This window comes from Pongo pygmaeus, chromosome 4, assembly GCF_028885625.2.
Source record: "Pongo pygmaeus isolate AG05252 chromosome 4, NHGRI_mPonPyg2-v2.0_pri, whole genome shotgun sequence".
In the NCBI taxonomy this organism is placed as follows: domain Eukaryota; kingdom Metazoa; phylum Chordata; class Mammalia; order Primates; family Hominidae; genus Pongo; species Pongo pygmaeus.
The window spans coordinates 154580857-154595963 of NC_072377.2; the positions used below are offsets into that span (position 1 = coordinate 154580857).

The 15107-nt window shown below is 47.8% G+C and overlaps 1 protein-coding gene across 12 annotated transcripts in view; it reads left to right on the top strand.

Moving 5' to 3' along the window:
• The window catches only part of PPARGC1B (PPARG coactivator 1 beta), a 128227-nt gene that overhangs the window by 75834 nt on the left and 37286 nt on the right, over positions 1-15107 (top strand). For 10 of the 12 annotated variants that reach the window (XR_010126452.1, XM_063665275.1, XM_054488349.2 and 7 more), the window contains exon 2: positions 14492-14665. Coding sequence is in view for 11 of the 12 variants with exons in the window: in XM_063665275.1 (XP_063521345.1) it covers positions 14492-14665 (174 nt within the window). In the remaining variant the exon portion in view is untranslated. Of the gene's footprint in view, positions 1-11663; positions 11830-14491; positions 14666-15107 lie in introns of those variants that run through there. The other 2 variants (XM_063665281.1, XM_063665278.1) reach the window with 2 other exon arrangements.

The following is a 15107-nucleotide window of genomic DNA, read 5'->3' on the forward strand; positions in this document are numbered from 1 at the left end:
TCCTTGGTGCTGGGATTACAGGTGTAAGCCACTGCGCCTGGCCTATTTATCTTTTTTGCCAATCACATAATGTTAAATTCACTCTGGTCAAATAGGAATATGATGGGTTGCCACTATATGACTTTTGGTTAATAAACATGGAAAACCTAATTAACTCTTTCGTAATCCCTCCCATTCCAAAGCCCAGGGCCATGATGGAGCCGTGGGGGTTCCCCAGGGAGCCCGGTGTGGGAACCACAGGACCAGATGGGCTGTGAGGCCCCTCCAGCTCCCACACTGTGCAGCAGCAGGGGCAGCTGTGGGCCGAGCACTGCTGAGTCATCTCTCCCTCGGCCTGGTCATGTGTTGGCTGACAAGCCCAGGCTAGTGTGGAGTCCTGGCCTGGGTTATTGGGGAACTGACTTCAGCTCTGGCCTGCCAAGGCCCCCAGCCTACTGGGAAGGGGGAATCGCCAGCTACCTACTGCCTGTCCAACCACCTGAGGGTCCCCTGTCTGTTCATAAACCCCAGGAGCCGGCCACCTGAGAGGGCTGCATATCCTGGGTGTGTGAGTGCTGCCTGGGGGCTCTGGCATGACAGCAAGGTGGCAGTCAGCTCCAGGCAGCACTAGGCTGAAGGTGTGCACTGGCATCTTGCTGCCCTGTTGAGCATGACATTTCCTTAAATGCCATGAAGGGGCTGCCTGACCTTCACTCTCTTGCCAGGACCCCCTTTCTACCTCTTTCTGGGTTATTTATAACAGTGTTTACAGGAAAAAGGGCTTCTCAGCCGAGCCCTGGCCCTGCTCCCTCGGTCTCTTCTGCCAGCCAGGGCAGGAGATGCAGAAATAGAACCAGAGAACCTGGACACTATAGGACCCCAGAGAACACCTCCAGATGGAGTGTGTGGGACACTTTGTGTTTTTAGGTCTCTGGGACTTTTTTTTTTTTTTTTTTTGAGACAGAGTTTCACTCTTGTCGCCCAGGCTGGAGTGCAATGGTGTGATCTCGGCTCACTGCAACCTCTGCCTCCTGGGTTCCAGCGATTCTCCTGCCTCAGCCTCCCGAGTCCTGGGATTATAGGTGCCCGCCACCATGCCCAGCTAATTTTTGTATTTTTAGTAGAGACGGGGTTTCACCATATTGGTCAGGCTGCTCTCGAACTCCTGTCCTCAGGCCGTCCACCCAACTTGGCCTCCCAAAGTGCTGGAATTATAGGCGTGAGCCGCTGTGCCTGGCCGACTTTTTAAAAAAAATTGTGGTAAATTGTACCTAACATAAAATTTACCTTTTTTTTTTTTTTTTTCCTTTTTGAGACAGGGTCTCGCTCTGTCATCTAGGCTAGAGTAGTGCAGTGGCACCATCACGGCTCACTGCAGCCTCAACTTCCTGGGATCAGGTGATCCTTCCACCTCAGACTCCAGAGCAGTTGGGACGACAGGCATACGCTACTGTGCCTGGCCAATTTTTGTATTTTTTTTTTTGTAGAGACAGGGTTTCGCCATGTTGCTCAGGCTAAAATTTACCATTTATAAATGTACAAAACAGTGGCATTAAGTCCATTCACCATGTCATAAGACTGTCAGCAGTCCAGCACTTTTCTGTCCTCCCAAAGTCAGGTACTTTGTCATCCTCCTGACACAGGAGGATGGCTGGCATGTCCCTAGGCACATCCGAATTTTGAGGAAATCCCACACAACATGGCAAGGGAAGAAAGCACCTGCCAGCTCATAAGCAGGGTGTCAGTGGTCGCCCCTTCAGCTGTGTGACATGAGCTAGCAGTCACCCTTTGCTTTCCTTCCAACTCAGGACCAGGGTCAGAATTCCAGCAAGTGGACCGCCAGAGGACATCCTGATTGCAGGAAGAACCAGGAATCTGCTCCAGTCTCTTTCTTTTCTTAAGCAAAATCGATGCATTTCACTAACTTCACTCCTTTCATTAGAAATAGGGCACGTATTTTGTAACTCACCTCAAAGCTGAATGCCACCCCCTATCCTGGCAGGCCATTCACCGTCTTTGAGAAGAATTTAATAACAGTTCCTGGAGAGTTTCTTATAAGCATTTAACAGTTTTCCTAAATACCTCATGAGGGCTGGAACAATTCCATAGCAACTAGGAGGTTATGGGCCCCGTTGCAGAGATGTTGAAACTGAGGCCCCACTAAATGGCGTGACCTGAGACATGGTCCCATTTTAGTCACCTGCACGAACAGTAACTTTCTCCATCTAATCCCGCCCAGGTGAGGGCTAAGGTAAGGCAAAGGAGGCACTTGGCTCTGGCACAAAATTTAAGGAGATGCTAAAAAACTCAGTCATCAAGATCAATCCTATTTATATCAGTGTTTAAAAAATAATTGATGTAAATATCCATGCTGAACAAAATAACCAATTTTAAAACAAAGGCAGAAACAGTGACGGGGCCATGTGTAGCCCTACAGGAACCCGAGGCAAGAGGGAAAAAATCGGCACCACTGACCTCACCTTTACTTAGAATTTTGGTATTTTGTTAATCTTGGGTGGATATTTTGCATTAATTTTAAAATTGCATTAAAATATGATCTACCTTGATGACTGAGTATTTTGATGTCTAAGGCACCCTAATTCCAGCCCTGGCTCCACCTCCTAACTTCTGTGAACTGCTGGAACAGCTGACCCCTGCCTTCAGGTCCCCAGGCCCTGGGGTCCTCGGATGCCAGGGCCTTTCACTTCTGAGAGTCAAGAGAGCAGCTGAGGATGGCATTTGATCCCCGCAGTCTATTTTTGTGCCTGCCCTTCAGCAGCTGATAAAATGTTGCTTTCGGTAGAGCTGATGTGTTGAAATGGTGAGTGTTGATGTCAGGTGGTTTGTGTGATCAAGTATCTTCATTCTTGACCTCGTAGACAGGCCTGGAACCAGGAAAGAAACAGAACTCTCAGTGGTTTTGCCCCCACAGACTTTGACAAAACCTGAAATTGTTATCTGGTGACTGAGGCTGCCAGGAAGCTTGGTCTTGTCTCGGGGCTGTGCGGAAAAAATGCACATGTTGCGCTCTCTTGTTTTTGTACACGGCCCTATACCCTTTACAAGACACTCATTTTGTTTCTTGAACACATGTTTATTGAGCACCTACTATGTGCCAGGCATTATGCTGGGCATTTGGGATACAGTGGGCAGCAAGACAGACCCAGACACAGCCCCTGCTCACACGGAGCTGCCATTTGTGGGAGGCAGCAGTAAACAAGTAGATAAATTAGTAATGGGGGTAGTTCTGGAGATGGATGGTGGTGATGGCTGCATAGCAATGTGGATGTACTTAATGACACTGAACTGCACACTTAAAAATGTTTAAAATGGGCCAGGCATGGCGGCTCATGCCTATAATCCTAGCACTTTGGGAGACCAAGGCAGGAGGACTGCTTGAGCCCAGGAGTTTGAGACCAGCCTGGACAACATAGAAAGACCCCCATCTCTACCATAGATAGATAGATAGATTAGATAGATAGATAGATAGATAGATAGATAGATAGATAGATAGATAGATAATCTCTACGATAGATAGATAGATAGATAGATAATCTCTATGATAGATAGATAGATAGATAGATAGATAGATAGATAGATAGATAGATAGGCAAGCAAGCTAGTAGTGGTGGTGTGTACCTGTAGTCCTAGCTACTAAGGAGGCTGAGGCGGGAGGATTGCTTGAGCCCAGGAAGTCAAGGCTGCAATCAGCCATGATCATGTTACTGCACTCCAGCTCGGGCGACAGAGTGAGACCCTTTCTAAAAAAAAAAATTTTAAACTAATCAATTTCATGTTATTTATATTTTACCACAGTTTAAAAACATACTGATAAAAGGGGGCAGGGGATAGCACAGAATGATAAGTGCTAATCGAGGGAATTCCAGCAGGATGCTTAGTAGGCCAGAGACGGGATGGCCATTTGGGGTGCAGTGGTCAGAGAGGCCCATCTCGGGAGGGATGTTCAACCTGGGATGAGGATAGAAAGAAGGAAGCTGCTATGGGAGATGAAGGAGAGAGAAGGCGTTCCAGGCTGAGGAAGGCTCCAGCACAGAGGCCCCGGGGTGGACACTCAAGCTGCACAACTGTTCCAGGAGGGAGGCTGGTCTCGAGAGATGCGGAGAGGGCAAGCAACTCCCTATAACTAGCAAGTTATGAGCCAGGGCCAGCCCTGCCTCAACAAAGCCTAACAACATGTACCTGTACATCATTTTACAGTTTAGCAAGTGCTTTCCTGCCACTCTCCTTTGAATTCAAGAGGCCCTTGAGTTCAAGTGCATAAAATTGACTGTGAGTGCAGGCAGACACAATGTGTATATTACCCTGCCCTAAAACACCTTGTGCAGAATATACTTCAACCTTATTGTTTACAAACAAAATGAAACACTGCCTTCCTGGGCCTGGGGCAGGCTTGTACCTGCTGATAGGCCACCCTCCTGACAGGTGCCAGGATCCATGCTGCCGAAGGTGGGGTGGGGGGCCTAGCTGACCTCGGTGCTGGAGAGGGGAGTCTGGGCTCTGCACAGCCACCTGCCAGGCCATCCAGGAGCTGCCTCACCCCACGTCATCTCACCCCAACACAGCAATGAGAGACTGCAGATCTTCAGTGGATAAGGGGCTGCTTGCAGGCAATAGGAGTGGGTAAGGAGATGACTGTAAGATAACACCTACCCAGGAGACTGCCTGTTCTCTTTCCCTCATCATTTAAAGAGAGATGGATCTAATGTAGAACTTTTGGTGAATGGGCCACAGATATTGAGGAAGTGGCCTGTCATTCTGGAAACTGGTCTGGACAGGTCACATGGGAGATCCCGGTTTGTGTTCCAGCCCTGTGAGGAGCTGGCTGTGTGGATCTTGGGTGACTCCCTGTTCCCTCTTTCTCAGCCTCAATGTCTTCATGTGCAAACTGAGAGATTCATTCACAAAAAGTGTTACTCCAGACCCTTCCGGTGTACAAAACCTTGGTTCTGTGTTATGGTAGTCCATCATAAGACTTTATTTCCTGTGTCGTGGGGGCCAGAGCCTGTGTGCAGTGGTCACCTTCTTATCTAATGAGAGTGGAAACTACAGCTGGGAGGCGCAGGGAGGCTGCAGAGGGGAATTCCTAGGATAAAGTCAGATAAAGTGCAAAATTGTGAAACACATGCCTACATTGGCTTTTAGCGAAGCCATATGACATGTACGTTCATTTTTGCCAATCTTTTGCTATAGGACTGTTTGTGGTGCCAGCATTGAAACTCTAAGTCATCTTCCCTCCATAGTCCACACCCACAGTGCCAGGGTTCCGGTTTCCAGTTTCAGGATGCATTCAGTTGGATCAAGAACTTTGATTCTTGTCAAGCAGTCTGAGTGCTGAATCTTTCTTGATGCTTGCAAATTTCTCCTAATCTTTTACCATGATCTCATTCACATGAAATTTGATGGCAATGTTGTTTGTTTCCTTTTTAGCAACTCAACTTTATTGAATCCTTCCACAGCCTTCAACTTAGCTTCCATTGAAATCTCATCTTTTCTACTCATATTTTCTGTTTATGGACCAGTTAGTGAAATTTTGTAATTACACTATCGAGTGGGTTTGGGAAGAAACAACTGAATCTTAGTAAATAAACAACTAAGTTGGTGGGAGCAGACCAGCTGAGGCTTTCAGGCACCTTAGGCATTAGTAAAGGGTGTTATTACAGGAAAGGGTGGGGAGTGTTGGTTAACCTGGTTGGTTGGTCGAGTAGAGGCTGGTTAGGAAAGCCCTTGTTATACCAAAGGCCTGAGATGGCCTGGATGGGATTAGCTTTGGCTGCAAGTAGCAGAAAACTCCCTCCAAATGATAAGAAGTTTGATGAGCTCTGAGTTGAGTCCTGTCTCAGATCCTGAGATAGGTGTCCCAGGGCAGTGTCAGGGATCCCAGCTTTCTCCATCCTGTTGCCCTGCCTACCGGGCAGAGCTGCCTTGGTCCCTGGAAACTGGGCTTGTTACTGGTTGGCTGGGTCTGGCCCAGCCTTGGAGCTCAGTTCTGAGCACTGGACCCCATCTTCTTCTCTGGACTGGAAGATCCACTCTCGCCAGACCTGGTGACCTCCTGTCGGGTCGCCTTACGCCAAGCCCTTACCAGGCACCTACTTGGCTAAGGCTTGGAGCCTGGCTGTAAAGGGCTGAAAATCACCGAGGTTGAGCTCTGCAAGCCTGAACCCGGATGCTTCCGCACAGAAAGAGCCTTGGATGCCGGGTTGAGATCTTTTGCCTTAAATGTTTTGGTGGGAGGCCCTTCCAATAGTCTGGTTTATCTCTGAGTTTAAGATGTTCTGTTCTTCTAGGCTGGGCTCAGAGCCCCTCTCTTCTGTCCACTTATTTTGTCTGGAGTTTAACTTTGTGTTTGTGGCTTTGAGTCTGATTTCAGATGATGCTGTAGGTATTTCTGTGGGGACTAAGATAAACTACTCTCCCCACTGTTCTCCTGGAAGCTTCTTTAGGTGATTGTATTAATTGGGAAGACATGGAAAGATTGGTTTTTTTTCATAATGTAAGAGAGATGAATAAGTTATCACTTTTTCATTGATGGGTGGTAGAAACTCCAACTGGCATGTTATCTAGAGACGGAACGTATTCACTCTCGTAACTGGAGCACAGGGAATGCCTGCCTTCAGGCACAGCTGAATCCGAGTACTTTAGTTATTGTATTGGGAATCTATCTCTGTCTGTTTCTTGGATCTGCCCTCCCTACTCTGGCTTCTTTCTCAGGCAGGCCCTTTGCAGGTAATGGCAAAGAGGGCTGCCAGCCTGTTCAGAACAGAATCCAGCCAGCGTAGCCCCCTTGTCCAAATGCTCCTGCAGTTTCCTGGTATTTGCTCTGGCCCACCCAATCCAACCAGTTGTTGTGGCCATAGGATACTTTAATTGGCCCGGATGTGCTTCCCTGGATTGCTTGGGGGTAAGGGAAAGTCAGCTTCCCAGAGGAAACTCAGTGGGCTTCCACCCATTGGGAGGGGAATGGGTAACAGGCAGGCCAAATAACAGAGGTGAGAGAAGGAACAAAACATTTATAAAGTGAAATGGCTAGGTGGGACTTCATAGGTATTTCCCACACTTCCTTCCTAGAAGGTAAGTAGAGGCACAGGGTCATAATGTAGAGTAGGCCCCTTCTAATCAATTAGTAACAGCTGCTGAGGCTCTGTGTTGAGAAGGCCTGGGGCTTAGCAGGATGTCGGGCTGGGATCAGTTAGTGGTATCGCCATGGAAAGAGGGAACAGTGAGCTCAGTGCTGTGCACTTGCCACCCTAGCAGATCTCACTGCAGGTCTGCATTCCTGACAGCAGTTTAAGAAGAATAACTTGCCTCAGATCATCAAATACAACTTCTTGTCAGTGAAGGAGGCACCAAGCTGGCAGTCGGGCAGGACTTAGGGTATCCAAGATGGCAGTCACAGGTCAGTGCAGCCGGGTGGAGCCCAGACTCCCCACCATCCCAGGCCGACCTGAAGAGAGCCAGCATGGTCTGGCTGGCAGGGCAAGATCATTCCCCCAACAGAAACCACAAGCCATGATGACACTGGGATTAGGTGGCTGGTCAAAGTTGACACAAAAGAGTTGGGTGAGCCGGCAGGTTTAGAACTGAGGATATGGGTCCAGGGATGAGTTCACGAAGCATTGACCCTCCTAGAGCCCCAGTGATCCCATCAGTCAAATGGGAACGCTGACCACTGGCCATCTGCTGCATCTTGGGAAGGTACTGATGAGAGCACAGCTGTGAATGTCACTTGGGAACTAGAAAGTGCCATATCTGTGTCTCAGTCTGTTTCTGCTTCTGTAACAACATACCATAAACTGGGTGGCTTATACACAACAGAACTTTATTTCTCACAGTTCTGGAGGCTGGGAAGCCTAAGATCGAGGCGCCGGCAGATTTTGTATCTGGTGAGGATGCATTTCCTGGTTCGTAGATTGCAGCTTCTTGTATTCTCACAGGGTGGGAGGGGCAACCGAGCTTCCTTGGGTCTGTTTTATAAGGGTATGCATCCCATTCATGACCTCATCACCTCCCAGAGGCCTTGCCTCCTCATGGCCTCACCATGGGGTAAGGATTTCAACATAAATTTGCGGGATCACAAACATTCAGACCATAGTAATCTGTGACCACCACTCATGGGTGTCTGATACATGCCATGCTCCCAACCTGTGGTACTTTATCTTTGTAAGAACCCTGGGAGGCAGGATTGTTTTTATTATCCCCATTTTGTCAATAGAAACCTAGGTGGCAAGAAACAATGTCCTGATCTGAAAGGATCAGTGTTAACCGCAAAGCCAGAGTCCTTTTGCCCCCCTTGTCTAGGCTTCCTTCCATTTCAAGACAGTCCTTCTTTTTGCACTTTTCTCCCCTCTGGAAAGTCACTCACACATACATTCCTTTATTTGTTCATTAAATGCTGAGTTCTGCGTGTTTCCCCAAAGCCTATGTGGATCTCAGAAATTTGATAAGTACAGAATTATATCAAATGCTTGAGCAGGGGGTCTCCAGAGGACCTATCTGGTTTTATGTTCTCTTTTCCAGAGGGGGCAGTGAGGACCAGAGTGGGGAGGTGATGCAATGAAGGATGCATAGTGAGTACTGACAGACCCAGAGCCCAAGCTGTCACTGCAGCCACCCCTCCGCCCCACCTCCTCCACCTTCCTTCCACTCAGTAGTTCTGAGAATCTGCTCTGGACCAGGCAGTAAGCTAGGCGATTTGCTGATTATAGCCAGGAAAGCAGAGCCACCAATTTTTCCTGAAGATGCATTCTTTCTTAAGCAGGGAATCAATTTCCAGCAAGATCACAAGCTTCCAATGAAGCCACTTATGTGAATCTGGAGGAAACCCCATTAATCCACGGCCAGGGTCATTTATCTCCCTGGCTTGGGGCAGCCACAGTCCTTTCAGATAAGCGATGTGGTGTTGCTGGAGAAGGGGGGCCCGTGGCAGGGGATGAGCAGGCACATTGAGGGGCCAGAGAGGCCGTACACACGAGCCTGCTGTTCAGTGTGTTTGGTCCCAGGTCTGTCCTTGCTCAGCCACAAACTTGCCGTATGACTTGGGCCATTCCCAACGCTTGCCTGAAGCTCCATTTCCCCACCTGCAGATGGGAATGAATGGTCTTGAATGTTCCTTCTCACTTTCAGAAGCAGGATGATGGATGAGGGTCCTGGCTTCATAGGGAGAGAAGAGACTTGGGTTTGAATCCCAGCTTCACCCTTTTGGGACCCTGGGTGTTATGGGTTGAATTGTATCCTCTCAAAAAAGGTGTGCTGAAGCCCTAAACCCTCAATGCCCCAGAATGTGACCTCCTTGGAGCTAGGGTCTTCACAGAGATAATCAAGTTAAAATGAGGTCATTAGGGTGGGCCCTCATCCAGTATGGCTAGTGTCCTTATCAAAAGGAGGAATTGGGGCACAGAGACAGATACACAAAGAGGGAAGAAAACATGAAAAAACAAGGAGAAAATGGTCATCTACAAGCCAAGGAGAAAGGCCTGGAACAGACTCTCAGAAGGAACCATTCCTGCAGACAATCTAATCTCAGACTTCTGTTGTTTAAGCTACCACCTGGTTGTGGTCCTTTGTTATGGAAGCCCTAGCAACCTAATTTATTTATTTATTTATTTACTTACTTACAATTTATTTATTTATTTGAGACTGAGTCTTGCTTTGTCGCCCAGGCTGGAGTGCAGTGGCGTGACCTCTGCTCACTGCAATCTTTGCCATCCATGCCTCAGCCTCCTGAGTAGCTGGGATTACAGGCACCCGCTGCCACACCTAGCTAATTTTTGTATTTTTAGTAGAAATGCAGTTTTACCATGTTGGCCAGACTGGTCTCAAACTCGTGACTTCAAGCGATCTGCCCACCTCGGCCTCCCAAAGTGCTGGGATTACAGGCGTGAGCCACCACGCCTGCCCCTAGCAACCTAATTTAAATGACTTGCTGACATGGGGACGGTAGCACCCACCCTGCTAGGTTGATTTAAGACTGATGAGAGCATGTATAGAAGGCACTTAGCATGGGCCTTGGCATCTAGTAAGGGCTCCATAATAGCAGTGACTGTTAGTTTGTGCTTCAACCTCCCAGCTCCACTGGCAGGGCCTGTGGAAGGCTCCTGGGACAGGACAAGAAGGTCTTAATTCAGACCTTTCAAAAAGAACTGGGCCACTTGAAGCACTCCTTCAAAAGCCTCTCTAAATATGGAGATAGCCAGAGAAATCACTATTAATGTGGTGCTTAATGGTTTTTAGCTAGAGAGTGGTCTTAGCCTAATTGACAAGGCCACGAAGCTGAGGTTTCTTTGTTTTTATGTGCTGGGTACACTTTGAGTATGTTGAGCTGCTATGGGCAATCAATAAATGCAGTCATCACAGCCATTTTGTGGACATTTTGTAAAGGAGGTGGTATGGTTTCGAGGGAAGGACACTCACTGGATGACCCCGAACAAATCCATTATCCTCTTTGGGTCTCAGTTTCCATATTTGCAAAGTGAAGGAGATAGACCATCTAGGTCGGGAGTTCTTAAGCTAGTTCTATGAAGTTCTAAAAGTTAAGTGTACATTTTGTGCGCATACCTGCATCTTGTGGGGAAAAATGTCCATAGCTTTTGTCTGGTTTTTGAAGGGACCTCTGCCTCCCAGATTGTTCACCATGACTTACCTGGACAACTCTTAGAGCTGTGGGTTCCTGGCTAGTCTGGGATTCTGGGACTCTGGTTCTAAAGCTGTTTCTAAGAAGCAAGCCCTACAAAGGTGGCTGCTCTGAGTTACTGGAGAGAGGGAGATCTGGAACATAGAGCTCACCCGAGACCTTATTGCTGGGGGCTTTGCTGGCCTCGGAGGCCCCAGCTGCCTAGCAACCTGTGTCTCTGCTTTTGGCCCTCCCTTCTGTCCCACAGTCCCTAGATGGTGTCTGAGAGGTACCTCCCCAACCCACCACCTGTCCCCTCCTGGATGGCTACAACAGCTGTTAAACCATCTCCCTGCTTCTATGCCGGTCCTACCCCCATCACACTTGGGGTAAAACCCAAATCCTTTCCAATCCCTTCCTGATCCAGCCTCCACCAGCCTTTCTAGTGTCATCTTTTCCCATTTCCTCCATCCCCCACCCCTGGTCACCAAGCTACAGCCTCACTGACCTCAACGCCTTGTGCCTTGGGCTCAGTCCCCACGGGGGTCTTTGCCTCTGACGGTCCCTCTGCCTGCAATGCTCTTCCCACCTCTTCCACTACCTGGCTTCTCCTTCAAGAAGTTTTTCCTGACATTCTGTCTCATTTAGATTCTGGGTTGGGCACAGTGGCTGACACCTGTAATCCCAGCACTTTGTGGGGCTGAGGCGGGATGAGACAAGCCTGGGCAACATAGAGAGACCCCTGTCTGTACAAAAAATTAAAAAAGAAAAATTAGCTAGGTGTGGTGGTGCACGCCTGCAGTCTCAGCTACTTAGGAGGCTGAGGTTGAAGGATTGCTTGAACTTAAGGGGTTGAGGCTACAGTGAGTCGTGATCAAGCCATGTTGTATTCTAGCTTGGGCAACAGAGCAGGATCCTGTCTCTAAACATAAAGAGGGTAAAAAGATAGATTTTGCTTCCTGTTATCTTCCATCAATGCACTTTGTTTGTTTCTCCTTCATAGGACTAACTCAGTCTAGAATGAAATATTTACATGTTTTCTTCCCTCACTAAGATGTCAACTCACGGAGGAAGGAGCTGAGTCTTATATAATACAGTGCCTGGCTCATAGTAGCATTGAACATACCCACTAGAATGGCTAAAATAAAGTGACTGACAATACCAAGTGTTGGAGAGGGTGCAGAAGAATTGAACTCATACAGCTGATGGGAGTGTACAAAGTGAGTGTTCTCTCATTGTGGAAAACAGTTTTCTGTTTTATAAACTTACACACACACTTACCATATGGCCCAACAGTTTCACTCATAGGTATTTACCCAAGAGAAGTAAAGACATATGTCCAAACAAGGCTTGTACGCAAGTATTGCAGACTTACTAGAAATGGCCCAAAACAGGAAACAAACCAATTATCCATGTAGAACAGGACCACGGCTGCATCCCCACAGTGTGCTTGGGCACAAAGGAGAAAGAAGCTCCCAAGAGGCAGCCGAGAGAATCCACCTGAGTTCCTGCAGCAGGGGCAGGCACTGAGTGCTGGTGATTTGTAGTTGGGGGGCATGACAGTTGGGCTTGTGGGGAGAGCGGTACCTGGGGGACCCAGAGATTGAGGAAGCACCTGTATCCTCTCATCTTCAGAATCCCAATCAGGTTCAGAGGTGTTCTGCTCTTCTCTGGAGAGTCACGATTTAGAATCACATGTTTTGTTTGTGTGATTATTTGTTTAACGTCATCCTTCCCCACCCACCATCACAGTGCCTGGCTCAGAGTGAGTGGGCTCTCAATAATGAGGATTGTGGAATACATGTGGATTGGAGAAAGAATGGGCAGGTGGTGGACAGGGTGGTGGGGCCATGCTCCCAGAGACAGACTTGCTGGGCACCTTGCTGCCTGCTTGAGGGCAGGGGACCGGCCGCTAGAGAGGACCTGGGCCTGTTGCCTCCTGCGTAGGCAGGATTCTTGCAAAACGCCAATTAAGACATTTGACCCAAATTTGGATAAAAGCCTTTTTCCTGTGTCAAGTTGAGCTAATAATATACATTTATTCATAATTTATGAGGCCTAGTAAGTGGGAACAATTAAGGAAAAGGTCTGGGGAAAACCTGTTTCTCTTAAGTGTCACATATGCCTCTTTTTGTTCTCTGAGACAGTTCCCGCTCCTCTCTGCCTACCATGAAATACCATTGTTTTATCATTATTATTATCATTATTTGTTATATTACTCTTAGCTGACATTTATTGAGCAGTTACTAGGCCAGGCTATGACGACATTGCCTCTTTTAATCTTAACGTATAAGGCAGATATTGTTGTTGTCCACGTTTTACAGATGAAGGGACTTGCCCAAAGTCCACAGCTGGTGAATGGGGATCTCAACTCACTTCTGCCAGGCCCCAGGGCCAACAGAACATCACCAAGCCATTTTGTTTCTGTGTCAGCCCCCCAACTCAGGCTATTTCTGAATCTGTAGGGCAGTTCTTCTATTGGTAACCATTAAACTTGGGAGACCAGGGTGAGAAATTGATTGCCTTCTGATTCAGTAGCTCTGGGATTAGGCCTGAGAATTTATATTATTTCCAACATACCAGGTTTCCAGGTGATTCTGGTGCTGCCCGTCTGGGACTACACTTTGAGAACCACTGATTCAGGCAATGCTGTTATCAGAGTCACCTGTGGCTCCCTTCTCCCCCACTCACTGCTATTAGGCGGGTTTATGACCGTCTAGATCTTTTCCTGTGTGTTTGCATACATGCTAGCCTACATAAAGAAATATACGGCTTGATTTTTACTTTCTTTACACATGTGGGGTTATATTTTACATGCTGATATTCTACAACTTTGTTTTTTATTTAATGTGTCTTGGAGAACACACAGATCTTCCTCATTCTTTTCAACAGCACTGTAGTATTTCATGATATGGGTGTTTTTTTGCTTGTTTGTTTTTGGGTTTTTTTGTTTGTTTGTTTTTTGTTTTTTTGAGACAGTTTCCATCTGTCACCCAGGCTGGAGTGCAGTGGCGTGATCTCAGCTCACTGCAACGTCCACCTCCCGGGCTCAAGCGATTCTCATGCCTCAGTCTCCCAAGTTACTGAGATTACAGGCATGGGCCACCACCCCTGGCTAATTTGTGTATTTTTAGTAAAGACGGGGTTTCGCCATGTTGGCCAGGCTGGTCTTGAACCCCTGGCCTCGAATGATCCGCCCACCTCGGCCTCTCAAAGTGTTGGGATTACAGGCGTGAGCCACCATGCCCGGCTCATGATACGGGTGTTTTATGGCTTTATTTACATATTGTGTACTAATTGGTGTTCCATCATATATCAAATATGTAATTTTATGTTCATCATGTATGTTCCATCATATATTATATCATATATGTAATTTTAGACATTACATATATTCCTATAAAATTCCTGGGAACATGAATGGGTGTTTCTGCAGAACCTAGTAGTCACACAATACTGTCAGTCATTATTATTGCTGTTTTTTGTTTCATTATTAATATAGAGGCATTGTTAGCTTCAAGAAGTCCACTTATAAGTGGGGACATATATGTAAAGGATTAGCTCCTCTATTTACAGTCTTTAATAAAGTTTTCAACAAAACAGTTCTGGTAACAGGAGGACAGAGATGTATGTGGGCAGGGCCTTGAGGGATATGTAGGAGTGCAGAGGGGAAAGCAGCAGGGGGTTTTGTACTGCTGGGGCCTAGCTTAGCTACCAGAAGATTCAACCAAGGGGTGGAGCTGATCTTTCCATTTCTTGGTCATTTGGCAAAATCGGGCCTTGGCCACGGGTCCAGATTGGCTGCATCATTATTGAGAGGGCCCCTGCTTGGGTCTAGCCAGCCTCAGTTCTGATCCACCTCTTTCCTTCCTGTCTCCTCAGGGTGGAGGGTCCGGGGAGGAGCAACTCTATGCTGACTTTCCAGAACTCGACCTCTCCCAGCTGGATGCCAGCGACTTTGACTCGGCCACCTGCTTTGGGGAGCTGCAGTGGTGCCCAGAGAACTCAGAGACTGAACCCAACCAGTACAGCCCCGATGACTCCGAGCTCTTCCAGGTATGCCCTCTCCAGTCTCCCCTCCTCCCCCGCTGCCAGGCCTCTCTGTCCTCAAAATCCCGGCTCTGCCCTGCTCTGCCTTCTCCTGCACTTGCTCATGCAGAGAAAGCCCCTCACCCACCAAAGCGGTTGGGCCCTGGTTTCTCGTGCTGGATTGGCCCCTGATCTGGCACAGCTCACATGCCTCACCTGGCCCTTGCTGTATCACCTCCGGAAAGTAAGGGTGAGATGAACTGCTCTGTAGGCCTCCCGAGCAGAACCAAGCCCCTTTGTGTGCCACAGAGGTCCAAGTCCTCTGTTCCCTACATGATCTCATCCAATCCTCGTCCCCACCCTGCAAGACAGGGTCCAGTATTTTCCCATTTTACAGATAAGGAAAATGAGGCTTGGAAAAGTTAAGTCATGTGCCTAGGGCAATTAACCTAGTCAGAAGCTGAACTGG